General features: G+C 54.0%; 3 protein-coding genes across 3 annotated transcripts; 2 read left to right on the top strand and 1 right to left on the bottom strand.

The window, feature by feature from the left end:
* Positions 1 to 1,142: 1,142 nt before the first annotated feature.
* CGCA056_v000401 (uncharacterized protein) lies at positions 1,143 to 4,219 on the top strand (the record flags this gene model as incomplete). The annotated part of the gene is made up of 4 exons (XM_037315662.1): positions 1,143 to 1,214; positions 1,263 to 1,280; positions 1,334 to 2,626; positions 3,896 to 4,219. The coding sequence occupies 4 exons, from the start codon at positions 1,143 to 1,145 to the stop codon at positions 4,217 to 4,219; spliced, it is 1,707 nt and encodes a 568-aa protein (XP_037185150.1).
* A 6,114-nt stretch (positions 4,220 to 10,333) lies between these two features.
* PRE10 (putative proteasome subunit alpha type-7) lies at positions 10,334 to 11,442 on the bottom strand (the record flags this gene model as incomplete). The annotated part of the gene is made up of 3 exons (XM_037315661.1): positions 10,334 to 10,987; positions 11,095 to 11,319; positions 11,440 to 11,442. The coding sequence occupies 3 exons, from the start codon at positions 11,440 to 11,442 to the stop codon at positions 10,334 to 10,336; spliced, it is 882 nt and encodes a 293-aa protein (XP_037185151.1).
* Positions 11,443 to 14,107: 2,665 nt separating this feature from the next.
* Positions 14,108 to 15,034, top strand: CGCA056_v000399 (uncharacterized protein; the record flags this gene model as incomplete). The annotated part of the gene is made up of 1 exon (XM_037315660.1): positions 14,108 to 15,034. The coding sequence occupies one exon, from the start codon at positions 14,108 to 14,110 to the stop codon at positions 15,032 to 15,034; it is 927 nt and encodes a 308-aa protein (XP_037185948.1).
* Between the last annotated feature and the right edge of the window lie 610 nt (positions 15,035 to 15,644).

Raw genomic sequence — 15,644 nt, 5'->3', positions numbered from 1 at the left:
CCACAAGGCGAAACTCTCGACCTACCACGAAATCCCTCAGCGTGCCAACGAATTTTTGGTAGCACACTTGCTCCAAGTCAGGCCGCCCGTACGCGACCCTCATTTACCCAGATCTTTGCGCCTCCTGGTCTGTTCGTCAAAAAAGCGTTCACTTCATCTAAGGTAGTGATCGACTTTCAGGTCAGCATCTCTCTTCATTTTCAAGTTCAAATTTAACACAGCTCCAAGATCCTCACTCCATGGTCTCTTGTTTCCTGGTATCGAGCCAAATACACTCATACCGACCCGGTACTCGCCAAGAAATTCACCAATAACATCATCATTTCAGGCCGAATCCTAATGATGCCACGCAAGAAGCAAACGGTCGTTCTGAAGGATGAATATCTGGAGCAAATTGCCCAAGAAGCCACGAAAACGAGTGAGAGAGAGCAATGACACAGCCAGAAGGAGAGCCTACCGGGCGCTCCTCGGCTCCCACGCCCCTTTGAGAAGAGTTCACGGAGACCACCCACCCGGGCTGGAGACTAAGCTTCTAGAAGCCAGAGCCAAAGTCGATAGCATATTGTCGCTAGCACAGCCAGGCGATAAAGAGTTCAAGAAGCTCATCCAAGAACTGATTTCAACCCCTTTGAAGATCTATGGGGCGTTTACCAGCAGAGAGGAGGGTGTAATGCTGGGGCCCGATGGAGGTTGACAATGAACAGCCTTACATGGGCATTGACCTCAAAGAGTCAGACTTGAAAGAGGTTGTTCAGCAGGTCTTGTCAGGATGGCATAAAGGATCCTGATAAAGCGGGTGAACTGGTGCAAGAGACGAATGTTGAAAATGGTCTCATCCACATCAATCTGGTACCAGTGAGTAGTATGTTCTCGCAATTTCGCTTTCGATTACTAAGTATGCATAGACGATTGTTTATAAAAGGTCGCGGGCCCTTGAACCCGAAATCCTGCTCATCTAGAGAGGTCATCGATCATCGCCTACTACCGGGTTTCAGGATCTGTTACAGTTGCCCGCCTTCTATCTCGTCTTCATGTTATTTACGAAGATTTGACCTGTTACCCCCCCTCGGGGGCGCCTTCTAACATGCCAGAGTCAGAAATGAACAGGTGCTGGGGTGGCGCGCCATTGCATCGCCGACCCTATGGGTTACGGCAAAACACTCAACACGATCATGACTGCGACGAGAGCGAAGGGGATGCCTTACCAAGGCCCCGTATGGATTGTAGTGCCGAAAACGCTAGTTCCTCACTGGGAGGAATAGTTTTCGTGCTTCGAGGAGGTATGTGAGGCAAACATGTGATCGAACGAAAGTTACTGACAGTGATTCTGTAGGTGGACCGCCCGTCGGTGTTTGCTTTGACAGACAAGGACGTGTCAGCGCGCGAGCTGGCTGAGGCCAAAGCTGATTTCATTATCATCACTCCGCAGTACCTGAGCGCCCGGTATCTGGAATGGCAAGACGCCACTCAACAAGCCCGATCCGGTCTATATATCCTTGGCAGACCAGTAGCCCGAAGACAAACGTCGTCCAGGTTATGGCAGACGAACTGTGTCTTCGACATCGAATGTTGGACATCCCTGGGCCTTCACTTTCCCTTCGCCATCTTCGACGAGGTACACGGAGCGAAGAATCCCGATGCGATCATCAACAGGGCATCTGCGGCGCTCGACGCCAGGGCGAAACTTCTGGTCAGTGGAACTCCTATGAAAAACAGAGTCTTCGATGCCTTTGGGATTCTCAAGATTCTGCCCGGATGCCCCTTCGCGACGGAGAATGCGTTTTTGAGAGTCCTCAGTGTCAACCCAAAGGCGCGAGGGCCGCCGAAATTGCGCCTGAGAAGACTTGCCCAAATTCTCGACGCATGCACGATCGTCCGCCCTCTCGCGGCCCTGAATCTTCCCGACCTCGTCGAGCACATAGTTCAGGCCGAGCTCCTAGACGAAACGGTCCTCGACATCGCCATGGCCGCCCACAAATTCCACCGTCTCGCGGTAATCTCTGGAGGGGGCCGTCGGCGAAGACCCCAGAATACAGGACATGGCGCCGCCCTTTCTTACACCACCCGCGCAAGACTGATGGCGACTGCCTCTATCTTCAACCGTCCGAGCCCAAGTCAGGAAAGGGACACTAGGTCGACAAGGGAGAGGTTTGGAGAACGGTGCACCGAGCACGGATACGACCAGTTAACAATCGCGCGCAACCCGCAGCTGCTACGTGAGTTTGTGCAATCCGTACAGAGGAGGAAGTCAGATGAGCGCGAGGAGGATCCAGACTGGGACCCAGAGGTCGGAGATGTCGACGAGGAAGATGAAGTTATCGGTCCCGACGATGCAAACCTCAACGACAACCCACGTCGTGCAAGAAACCGCCAACTTTGGCTCTCGCATCTCGATACGGAGTGGGAGAAGGAACTTGATCGGTCTGCGAACCGTAAGAGTCCCCGGCTCCAGGCCATTCAGATTATCGTGGAGCAAATCGAGGAGATGGAAATCGACGAATCGAGCAACGAAGTTGATCCAGATACCAGGATCGTGGTATTTTCCGAGTGGGTGCACGAACTGGACCTTATTGGAGGTTTCTTCAGTGCCAATTCGAACGGGACTTCAAAGTGTTACGTTTCGATAGTACGCGTTCGCCTGAAGAACGGGAGGATGTGCGACGCAGATTTCAACACAAGAAGGAACGTTCTATCCTTCTCGCCACAGTGGGCGCAGGAGGCCAAGGCATCAGCCTTACGACATGCCACCACGTCGTCCTCATCCAACCACTGTGGACCTTAGCGGAAGAGAGACAGGCAATCGCTCGCTGTCACCCGTAAGGCCAGGCACAAAGGTTCACGTATGGAGGCTTAGGTCATCCGGATCTGTCATGGAGATGCACATTCTGGACAAAGCGGAAATGAAGGATGCCGAAGTTGAAGAGGTAATGAATCTTCTGACCAGACCTGATGAGGCTGGACCCATCGTCACTTGGTCAGAGAGTGAGATACACACCATCGTCAGTGTTCTAGGATTAGTCTAAGTAAATAGGTGGGCGGGGACGGTTAGCTTTGGGAAAGCGCGGGACGGGACAGCGAACGCAATGTTCGCATCCTCCGAATCATTTGACCACAAAAATAAAAAGGACACCTTCATAGATCCAACAGCTGAAGATTTCTCATGTTGCGTTTGCTTGCTGATAGGCGAACGCAGACGGCGTGAGTATCACACACCTATCCCTCCAAATACCCACGTTGGCAATGTGAACATTTTTGCCTGTACGAGAATCGGCAAGCCACCTTCAGGTACTGCACGATTCAAGTCGCCTGATCCAGTCTCCGCACTTTCGTTGTATTCTCAAGGAACGAACGCTTGGACTGTGTCGCAATCTCGTCACGTCACAAAAAATGCGAGCCCAGTCACAAGTTGTGGAGGTTACGCCATTTTGAGAATTCCGTTCACACTTTGATAGCCTGTGTCGCTCTTCCGACGTCTCTCTACATGGTTTGCCTGGTTCACCAGCCTGTCCCTACCTACAACGACGATCTTCAAGCCATGGTCTTTTGTCAGTGCCGCCAATATCCTCACAGTCCTTCCGGCTCCAAGGTCTGTAGAGGATGATCCACGGCCGCCATTGCTTCCTCAACCCCGAACGACGGTCAGAGGAAAAAATAAGACCATGCCACTAGTACGCCCGTACTCTCATTCCTCTACAATTGTTGGTCAATGGCGATACGAGAGTGAGGCGAACGTGGAGATGTATCTAGCGAAAGATGCGCTTGATTTTCAAGCCCTTGGTATAGATGGGATCACTGCATTCCTGGGTTTGGTGAAGATCCCTTCCTCGACGGCTAGTAGTACCACTAGAGCTTTGCTATCCGGGCGGATACTTCTAGCTGACCGGGCGGATAGTAGATATACGAAGACAACGAAGACAACGAAGACAACGAGGACAACGAAGACAACGAAGACAACGAAGACAACGAAGACAACGAAGACAACGAAGACAACGAAGACAACGAGGACAACAACAACAACGATGAGGACGACGAGGACGACGAGGACGATAATAAAAACAATAACAACGATAACGCCAGTGACAATAGGGACAGAGAGAGGTCACTCAAAACGACTCACCTCTCATCGGATTCGAGCCGAGTCTATCAAGCTAAGCGGGGATACCTGAAATCGGTGGTCCGAATGCACCCGATCCCTCGAGACCGTCAAGACGAACGATAACCGCTATTGACTCAGAGGTTGAATGTCTTCGTCTCTTGAACCCGTCGGTAAAAACAAGCTCACAGCTGAGGAGCGAACCTGGAAGCGAGGGAGCCACAGAGCCCTTCGCGGATTGGCTGACTGAGTGGCGCTAATGTGAGGTTATTCTTGGAGGGCAGGAGGAAGGGTGTTGAGGTTTCTATGCTTGGGTTGAGGTTACGGAGTGTGGCCCGTCTTCTCTTTCTCGGCAGCTTCCTGGATGGCTTCACTTTCTTCGGGCATGTTGTTGGACCCTTGCAGTGCAGAAGCGGGGGTAGTGAACAAGTGTGGTCCTTTCGATGACATAAGCGTGCGCTGCAGGGCTTTAATGTAACTCTTCCAGACTCGGTATTGTTTCTCTTAACCCCTGCTTCCGATCAGCACCGAACGACTTGCGATTCGACACACCCCTTCCGACCGTGGCCAGCTAGCCGCGTACTCTGCCGCGTGGGGAGAACGACTCTTCGACCACCCCAGGACCAAGGACCTTAGACGACTACTCATGCAAATCAGTGCAGGAAAAAACCAGCGCGAGACCCCAAAACTGGGCGATTCATATCCATCTCAAAAAGAACACGCTCGACGTCGAAAACTCGCGACAAATCCAGTACAGCGGCAGACCCGCCCCGCCCGACGCACCTGCTGAAGCGCACCTTTGCTAAGACCCGGGGTACTTCCCGCGGGTTGGTAGCGCTTGCACCGCAAAAGCTCCTCACATGGACAGATGCCAGCCCAGCTTCTAATCAAACTACCTCTCTACCTTATGGCTACTGAGACTGCTGTGAAGTCGACCCTTCCCGTTGCAGCGAAAAAGTCATACCCGCTGGGTTAACTGAGAGGCATTGCTCCTGCATGGTACGCAAACCGTCCCCCCAACCTTCCCACAGCACACGAAATCTCGCAGACCTCCCAGACATCGCGAACGCTCGATCTCCCCCTCTAACTTCAACCAAGGTACATCGACCTCCGCGTCAGAGACCTGCACGCAGATCCGCGGACGACGGGTAGGCCCTGCCTTCGCTTCGGCTACTTTATTCCACGCCACTGGAAGTTCCATGTCGTCCATCCCCCCCCCTGAGAATCTCACCACGGCACAGAGTTGTTGAAAGGCGAGATCCGCTGTCGTTTTCTCCAGACTACGACAGCGCCCACCAACATCAGCTCTGATTCCTCGTCAAACTGACCTCTCAAACGACTCCATCCTAGTCACTGTTATTACACAGTTGCCCACAAGGATGTCCGGCAATAATGGATGGCACTTCTGCCCCCAGTGGAAGCCGAGATGGTCTTGCTGCCGCTAGAGAGAGTCCTCGCGTCGCTCCTATGCTAGCCCAGCTACGCAGTCCAGGTCCGACACCCAGAGTTCCAAACTACCGTTGACATTGGCGTGTCTATCCTGCGAGCCTTAGAAGTCAAGTAACATGACGGTCTGATGGACTTGGCTGTGGAAGACCATCGTGATGGATGCTCTGCTATACTGGGCTAACGCAGCGAGCAGCTATCAAACGCGTCATTCAAGGTCCCAAAGCACCTGAGGATTCTCTAGTTGCTCCCACCCGGCGACATGCACCTTGATAGTACCATTTCGCCTTCGAAGCGTGCAAGGACAAGGAGCCTGTCTGACGTGGTGCTGCAGAGCCTGGTCCTTCTGACTTATCTCAGACAGCGCAGAATCCAGGCCCACACCCAGCTCAAGATTTCCATCCTGGCCAGGCCATTCCTATGCCCGCTGGATCGGCCTCGAACACCCTCAGCAAGGCCAACCGTCTATCTACTTTCCGACGATGCTCCAACAGTTCCAGCGGTCCAGACCTGTGACTTCGCGTCAAGAAGCCGGTCCCTTTCAGCGCTCAGTCACACCCGAGCACCTCTCATCCCGTAGCGGATCGGGAGAAGAGCGTCGCCATCGAAATCACGCGTTTGCGACACCGCCACTACAGTCCTTTGGCATACGATACGACAATCGATGCAGAGCATCACGCAGCATTTCACTGGAGAAGCTCAAACAGGAAACCTTTGCATACGACAGTTCAAAGATGACGATCTCTTCCTTTACCCACAACATCAAGTTTATGGCTGAATTTCATGGCGATGAGACAGTTGCGCGCACACTCGGTCATGGGATCCTGTCTCCCTACCGCAAGAACGACCGCTATGACGACCGAGACGCAGATCACAAGACGCAACCAATGGTCATGGCCTACCACACATCCGCTCGATCCCCGCAACGACGAAGTGCTTAAATCTCGCCTGACAGAGCTCTCTCTCCCCCTCCCGTTCGTTCGCCCAGCCTTTAGCGCTCCTTCTCCACATCTTCCCTCCCTTCAGCCCCGACTCAGCGTCTTGAGACTCCGACGACGACCGATGGGCTGGACACGATTCGCCAAAGGCCGCCCGCGCATCCATCATTATCAAAGCAGAGGCTTGCGACGGTAAAATCGATACCCACGACGGCGGCAAAGCTCTCAAGATCAAATTGTTATTCTCGAAGATCAGGAAGCGCAAACCGCAAAGGACGGGCGGTAAAGAACAACGGGCTCAATACATACTTCGCCGTCGCTCGAGGTACAACCTTCCCAGTCACTAAAGACTGTCAAGCTTGAATCCTTCATCGAGGAAATTTCCCCGAAAAACAGTGTTCCGCAGGTGGAGGACAACAAAACGGGCGTACCTGCCTTGGCTCAGGACCCACCAACCTCACATTGGACGAGGCCATTGCCCATATCAAATACAACAACCAACCTTTTCCCTCTTACGCCGATATATCACGCCCTGCCTGCGTTTCGAACGGGACATCCTGCGAAGTCAACATACACTCCCATCTTCGCTCATCATACACACTTTCAAAAGACCTCTATGCACGGCATTCCCAGACACGTGTTCAGCTCCCTCCTTTACCCAAAAAGACATGCCGAAAATTTTTTCCAGACGCGGAATCCAAAGATGCGAGCCTTTCCAGCTTAGTGGTCTTGGCGAAGGCGGCCCGCAAATCACTTCTTACGTTGTTCTCCCCATCTCTCTTCAAGGTTAACACGGCTTAATGTTCTGCATCACTATTCAACATCGCCTAAGCCGCAAGCACACAAACGCATACGCTCTATCACGTCTCCCTATCAGCGAGCCGTTGCCCTACTAGCATCACGAAAGGTGAAGACAGCTACGTTTAAGTCACGCAATCTGCCACAACAGAGATGCGGCTGGCCAGTTCATCGAAGCCTAGCCTGGAAAATGTTCAACATCGCCTAAGGCGCAAGCATATAAACTTATATGCTTTGTCGCGTCTCCTTGTGAGTGATCTGGCTCTCAGACTCTTCATCTCTTTTCGTCAACCTTGGCAAAAGCTGGGTGAGAGACTGCTACCACAACTTCTTGGGTCCTGTCTATGCCCTACACTGGCATCTCAGAAGATGAAGACAGCGACGTTCAAGCCCCCTATTCTGCTACAGCCGAGATACGACCAGTCAGTCCACCGAAACCCAGCCTGGAAACAACCCACGCGAAGAGTCTTTGTCGTGACGAGAGCACAAGCACCGCCGCCAACCACCCGTGGGACAGGAGGTCACTCTTGCGAATTCAGAACCTCAGAGGCGGGAGGGGAGACCAATCTCGCGGATCGAAGGCCTGCAAGACGGAGATCCAGCCTCACAATCCCAGGAGCAAGGCGGCGAAGACAAGTCCATCAAGCGTGTCACTCATAACACCCGCAACGGCAATGTATACTACAATCAGCTACCCAGAACCGACTTGGCAAGAGTCTACACTACAATAAGACACACTCCGCTTAGTGTGCCGCTATGAAACATCTCTGACGATGTTCATAGTGAACCCTAAAGGATAGATACGCGGCACGAAGTACTGTGTTGCAGGTGGAGGAGCGTCTATCAGGAAAGAAGCCGCACAGCGTTCTTTCCCGACCTTTAGGTCCACGCCCTTCACCGATCAGGGAAGCCAGTCGCAGGCATCCCCGATTTTGGCCTCGTCCGCCAACCACAAAAAATACTCACCTCCCCCCCTTCTCTCTTGCCAAATTCGAGCGCTCTTGCCGGGACGACCTGACTCTTCAACTCTTCGACCAGTCACTGATTTTTCTGGCGACAACCACCCGCCTGGACCCACCCGCCGACAAACGCTTCCCGCCTCACCTCGACCACCACCCACCGTGGTTTTGTTTACCTCTTTCTTCCTCCCACCTACCTGACCTACTTTTTGTTTTCCCCCTCTCTCTTCTAATCATCCATCTTCTTGTTTCGATTCCCAAAATCTTCACTACCCAACGCGAATTATCAACGCGCGAACACGAACAAGCTCGTTCACTACCTATTTCACTCTCACAGACACCCCCACAACCACAACCACAGCATCCAGAGTTGAAGATGCAAGGTCGTCAGCCGTGGCGCCGAGTCACGGAAAAGGACCTCGAGGAGGGCCGCAAACAGCTCGAGGAGGATCTGGCATGGTCACGAAGTGAGGTAAGTAGCAATATAAAGTGCTGGAGAACAACGTACTGACACGTCTAATCAGGAGGGTCAGAGGCGCCGGAGAAGGCGCAGGGAGCTAGTCAGGGCCGAGATCGCCAAGCACTGTCCTCCTTCCCCTGGCCCCGACGATTTCAAACTCGACCGGGAGGAACCACCCACCGCAAGCGACGCCCTTGAGGTGGACATTTCGGACAACACCACCTTCCAGCCCAAAGAGACGTTGCACACCAGCGGCTTTGGCTTCAAAGCCAACGAAGCAGTTGGAAAAGATGCGTATAAAGTATCCATTTGGGACAGAACCACCTTCCTGCCCATGGAGACGTTGTACAGCGGCGGTTTTGGCTTCAAAGTCGAGGAGGTTGATGATGAGGAGGAGACTGTCGTCAGTGGCCTGGAGCCTATTATTGAGGAAGCTGGAGAGGGCCTGATGAAGGACACCGATTTGTCCGCTGTAGCCAAGCACGGCGGGGGACGAGTCGTTCGATGATCTTGACAACTCACCCAAGAGGCAGAAGCGATAGGAGGTTCAAGCGAGGTGAACTCAGGTGGCCTAGCGGATGCATTTTCAGGACTGGAAATTGGGTCACAGATCGGGGGGAGGGGCGTCACATGTAGGATATCGGGACTTGATTCCCTGCTCACAGATGGTATTATGCGTACGGGGGCCGGGGGCGGAACTCTACACAGGGTCACTAATGGCATCGCTCAGAATTGCCGGGCCTCGAAGCATATAAATTACTTTGCTCATCTCTCTTATACGGCCTCTACTGTGACGTGGAACTTGTTGCTCGAAGTAGGATGAAGAAAGTGAGCTCGCGCACGTCTTAGTAAACATAAGATGTCCAGTGTCTCCAGGATTACCGTAGAGAGACCGCCTATCTTTCCCGTGTTATGCTGGCTATTTTTCCTGTGACTATAATCTACTTCACCCTCGTTGTCCTCGTCCTCGTCATCCTCGTCGTCGCTCTTGTCGTCGCTCTTGTCGTCTCTAATAGGAGTTATTAAGTACATAGGAAATATAACCTGCTGGTTCGCTTTGAGTCTCTATGCACTCAGCATCAGTTCATTGCTGACGATAACCCCATCCAACAGCACATCTCATCGATACCGCCGCTTGACTTATCGCTACGGATTCGGGGTGATCACAGCGTATGCCCGGTCACCGTGAGCATGTCAGACTCAGAATCAACACAATCCGTCCGAATCTCTGCACGCTGTGTTGCAATCTTGAAAAGAGCCCCAATCCTGATGACAGACGCTTCTCCCTTCTCAATGTCCAACTTGCCTTGCCTCATCCACAACACGCGTCGTCCAAGCTTCCCTGCTGGCGATTGCTCCAAGCAGGAGCGAGTTGCCAAGCTCCCAGACCACTCGGCGAACAAGGGAACATTCAGCGTCTCCAAAATCACCGAAGAACACCAGCAACATGCCCAAGCCAGGTCTGATTAATCTATGAACCAGCCGCCATAGCCCTCATCATGGTATTTTTACAAGCACACGAAGGTCCTTCAAGCGCCACCGGTGTCAACGGCAGCACCTCCATGGCATGAAAGATCTCTTTTTGATTTGTCTCTCTGTGTCGTGATAAACCTCCTCGCTCTAATCGTTAGCCGCTCCCTTACTCTTCCATCTTGTCGTCATCCTTCTTGTCCTCGTCATCGTCATCATCGCCCTCGAGAGCCTTCTTGGCTAACCGCTCCGCTTCCTCACGCAGCTCCTTGGGTACCTCCTCGTGACGGCCCTTGGTGGGGCCGTTCACGTCACTGATCCAGCTCATCTCAAGCTCGAACTCCTTGTCCTTGTTGTCGTCGTGGGCGACGTAGATGATGCGGGCAGCCTCCTTGACGGCCTCCTTCAGCGTCAGGCCTCCCTCAGCCAGGTCGAGCTTCTCGAGCTCGGCCTTGGCAGCCTGACGGCCCTTGCCGGTGGCGGCACCGTAGTAGCCCCAGTACAGACCTGAAGGCTCAATCATGTAGAGGAAGGGACCGCCATGGGTCTTGGATTCGTCCTTACCTCCGGCGCCGACCTTGGGACCAGAACCGACCTCGCCGTCGACGGGAGACTCTTGGGAGGGGTCGAAGCCGCCGACGATGGCGGTGATACCGAAGGGGCGGACGGAGGAGTAGAGGGTGTAGGCTTGGAGGTAGCCGCCCATGCGGGCAGCGAGGTCGGCGGTGGAGATGGGGGTCTTGAAGGTATCGCGCCAGCCGCGTGCTTCTTCGCGAGCACGATCGACGAAATGGCGGCCATCGGGAACCATGCCTGAGTAGACCTTGGAGGTGTTAGTCGATGTGCAAGCTTGTGTACGAGAAACGAATGGAGCTGGCATGAGGGGTCGTGTGCGTTTGCGGAGGGATGCGGAAGCAAGGGTGGACTTACAACACCGAGATGTCTATCAATGGTAGCAATGCGCTTGTTGGCGTTGGGCTTCCATAGCTTGGAGGTGATGATCTTCTCGACGGCGAGAACGACGCCCTCCTTGCAGCGGATACCGATGGATGTGCCGCCGTTCTCGACTGCCTTTACGGCATACTCGACTTGGAAGTTACGACCATCGGGGGAGAAGATGGAGTTGCTCAGGTCGTAGCCTGTGCCTATCGACGTCTGCCAAGGGGTGGCTGGTCAGTGAATGCTGCGTGGGTTGTCGTTGTGGCGGGATAGTGATAGCTCCCAACATCCCGGTCGTCCAGCTTCCGGGCCAGGACCTGGCAAGGGCAGGCTTACCATTGTGAATTAGAGAGGGGGATTGGGTATTTGAAATGTGGCTGGCGTGGATACGTAGGGAGAGACTCGGCCGTCGTGATCGGAGGAGGTGAGGTGCAGGTCGTGATGTCGGTCGTGTCGCTTTCGGGTGGTGGTGGATGACGATGCGGGACGTTGAATGGAATTGGGGAATCTGGAGCCTTGAGATCTGAGCTTCAGGCAACCTGAGAGCTGCGTGTTGCTGCGCGAGGTCGACGGCGAGGCTAGACGTAGGGGTGCCTCAGGTTGAAAGCGGGAGGGAAGCCTGGGGCGTGGCTACAGGCAGCTTGGGAAGGGGTGAGGGAATCAATTTAGCCAAAGCCACGTGTGGCTAGAGCTGAGGCTTGACTCAAAGATTAGATAAGCTCCGCAGCGTTGTTCACGATGGAAGCTGCAGGGGATTTCAATATTTTTAATCATTACCTACCCCACCATCCCGCACTCACGGGCAGGTTGAACCTGCAGTGGGCTGCAGGTGGCAGCAGCAATGGAGGGGTTGCGACGGAGGAGCATCACCTCAGCTTTCTTTTACGGCAGGCACATCGCGAGGTGCGGCACCCAAGTATTTGGGTCGTGGTGTCATCGCGACGAGTGCGAAAGCTGATTCCCCTTTCCATCCTCATTTCCTGTTGAAAATCCTCGAGATTAATGCTCTGTCTGGCTCAGCGCTGAAAGACCTGACAAATTCCCATCAGGGGCCTGTCGCATTTCCTAGACACCGATGGTCCGGCATCCCAGGAGTCCAGGCCCGGATGGATTCCGGCGAAACATGTTGGGACGGGGATCTTTAGGAGCGGTGTGGACGCACCGGACTGGGCCTCGGGAAAGCCCAGGTGGTAAGGTTGAGCAGGCAAACGAAGTGTTGCTGAAATGCGCCGGTTCTTGGGAAGCAACAAGTGCCGCAAAAGACAGAATATACTTTTAGCAGGCCGATTCGGAACAGAGTCTGAGGGATGCCATCACCGTTTTCTGTAGAGAACAAAAGGCAGTCTGGGAGCGTACAGAGGGTGCATATGATGCCGGGTGGGCTCGCGTGTGTCACGGGAAACTGGTTTGATACCTCCGTGTCTTCCAGAAGCTGGGTTGACCGGTCGTGTCACCGATCCATTGGGCGACAGGCGCGGATCTGGAAGAGTGTATGTTTCAAGTCGACATGTCCTGCCGGCTGGCCAGCCGGACCTGCTCTTGTTACTTTAGCTGCATACATGACCTCCATCTTTTTCCAGTCGGTCAGGTACCAAATTCACGGTGCAGCCTGGCGATCATGTCTTGCCGTGAATATCGGTATGGACGGTAAATGGTAGAATGAGCTATATTATGGACAGCAAACAGGCGGAAAACAGGGGCATCAGGCAGGCATTCCGGCCTGACGGGACAGCAGATTGGGCGTTAGCGCTATTGGTGGTGATAAATGATGAATGATGAGGTGGTGATGTGTGGATGCGCCATGTATGCGCCGGGCCTGGCCCCGGTCTGGCACCTGGCACGCCGCACCGGTCTGTAGGTCAGGTCAGTCATGTCAGGTCAGGTCAGGCACCCGACCGCCAAAAGCCAAAGCGTTCGTTCAGCGCATCTTCCCTCCCTCCCGCCCGTCTCTGCCTGCCTAGGTGCTCTGCTCTGCTGGTAGCGGAAAGATGAAGGGAAGGGCCGTCTTGCTATGGCCAGTGAATCTGCGTCACATTGCCCTGCCTGCGTCATGACCTTACCTGCTAGTTGCCCCTCCTTCCTAATTTCCCCCTGCCAGCCCAGCCCGGCGTCCCTCGTCCCTCGCTCCAAGTGCCTCTGCTCCCCCCTCCTGCCCTCCACTTGTCTCTCCCCTCCTTCCCTACAAGTCCGAGAAGGGTTATGACTCTTCTTGCCATATAAAGTCCAAACCGCCCTCAACATTCTCCGGAATCTTGTATCTTGCAAACTCAACGACTACCGGCTATTGCTACAGAAGAATCACAAACTGTCCCCGTCCCGTCGACCGTGTTGCCGAACCGATCGAATTCCGCCGTCGCCGCCGAGACGTTCGACTTCTTGCAAACTCACCCCACCAGGCCACTGACTGCATCTGCACCGCTGACCTGTTGGCATCGCATCCGCGCCCCCCCTTTCAACCCCAACCCTGCTTGCTGTCTTCCTGCCCAAGGGAACATCAAGACCGAACCAAGCCCCCGACCGTTGCTTTTCAAGACCACTTTTCTTTCGTCTACCGAGTCTTCTGTTCGCTTTCTTATCACTACGAATATTCGTCTCCTGAGAAAATCGATTTCCCTCGAGTAAATAGCATAGCCAATATAAACAGTTTTGTTTTCCCACCAGACGCTGTCTCAAGCCACCCCGAGCCGAGCACCCCAAGAAGAACAAGCCAAAAGACAGCTATTTACTGTCTTCATATTTCGCCTACATTTTTACCTCTACAGCAAACAGCTTCACATCGAACGGCCTTTATTTCTGGCCTTTCCGCTAATTTCGCAACTCCCAACAAGGCAAGTCTTGCTCCCACGAGCCAACTCCGGCGCCGTCCGATCAAACGCCCCGGTCCCGCTTTCGGAGCCCCGCCGGGGTTTTGTCGGAGATGGTCAACAGTAACAGCAACAGCAATAGCAACATCACGGCTTGCACAAGATTTACGAAGAATATTTGCTAACAAACTCACAGGAAGATGGTTTCTTTCCAGCCCTCCATGCAGGTCCAAGATGACCTTGCAACCCTCTTTTCCCGCAACCTGACCTTCAACCCCGAGGTTCAGAGCCAGGCCCCTCTTAAGGTTGAGGAGGAGCTCAAGCAGCAGACCCCAGACCCCGCCCCCGCCAATGCCGCACCGGCCCCCATCATCTACTCCATCTCTCAGCACTACACCCCCAACGCCCATATCGTCCGCCAGCAGCAACAAGAACCTCAGCACGAGGTCCAGCGTCCTTCCTCTGAACCTCCTCAGACTGAGCAGGTCACCCCCGAGTTGGTCCTCGCCCAACACGGCGTCGACACTTCCGTTCTCTCCCCCGCCCAGTTCCAGCTCTTCCGAATTTCCGAGGAACCCCACCAGCTCCGTCTGATAGAGCTCTGGCGCGAGGCCCCGCCTACCTCGAGCAACGACAACCCCACCCTGGCATGGACCAGCACCACCCTTGAGCAAGAGGAGCAGCTGGCTCGCATGCGGTACGAGCGTATGGAGGCTGAGAGACAGCAGCAGCAGCAGCAGCAGCAGCAGCAAGTCATGAGCCTCGACGGAACCCAGATCCAGGCCGACGACAGCCGCTGGCTTGCAAGCTCCATCTCCCACCACGTAGAGCCCTACATGATGTCCGGCTACGAGGAGATGATGCGCCGCGAGCAAGAGCGTGAACAGCGCGCCCGGGAGCAGCAAGCACAAGAGCAGCGCGAGCGCGAACAAGCCGAGCTTCTCCGCTCCTCGGGTAACAACTACTCTCACTACGGCTCCGCCGTCGGCTCATCGTACAAGCCGGCCACCGACCCTGTCTACAAGGGCTTCGGCGACGATTGGGCCCGGGAGCAGCAGGTGCAGATGGAGAACCAGTACGGTGCCTACCAGGCATGGGGAGGCAACATGGAGGCGATGGAGATTTAATGAGCTTCGTACATATTATTATTCAGCATTCGTCCAGCATCGCAGCGAAGGCACACACCGGCAGCAGATACCAGTTAGACTGCATGGAGGAACAGGAACGGATGGAAGAGTTGCGATTTTGGCACGCCTTTGGAGACCCTTTCACTTTTGTTGGCTCCGTTATGAATAGGCATTGAACGTATACCATTGGGAAGGCATGAGGAATGAATAGCGAGAAAATCAATTCAATTATGTTACGTTACGTTTCATGGGGCGCTGAGCTTGACGACAGGCGGGACGAATATCATAGTGATGAACTTGATGCCAGCGATGGGGACAAAAAGAATAGGCCTGCAGAGGTATGTGTGGGAAAGAAGCGAGCGATGAGGATGGGGGTGAAACGGGTGCTCGACGGAATTCACGCGCATGACGTGGGCAATATCCAGAGGTACCACTATGACACTGACGTATTGCACTCAAATCCTGTAAGGTGCTAAATGTTTTTCATTCGGCAAACATAATGCTCTATTTAACCACGTAAAATAATGTTGCCATCCCATGATCTCCCCCTTTCGTATCCACAGTCGTCAGACTTCAACTTGGGAGCCCCCTTTTCCAATGACTTCCTTTT

The sequence above is a fragment of the Colletotrichum aenigma genome (genome assembly GCF_013390185.1).
Source record: "Colletotrichum aenigma strain Cg56 chromosome Unknown KSG_Cg56_contig01, whole genome shotgun sequence".
Classification (NCBI taxonomy): Eukaryota; Fungi; Ascomycota; class Sordariomycetes; order Glomerellales; family Glomerellaceae; genus Colletotrichum; species Colletotrichum aenigma.
The sequence above is the reverse complement of the archived record's forward strand: the minus strand, read 5'-3'. Positions and strand labels throughout refer to the sequence as shown.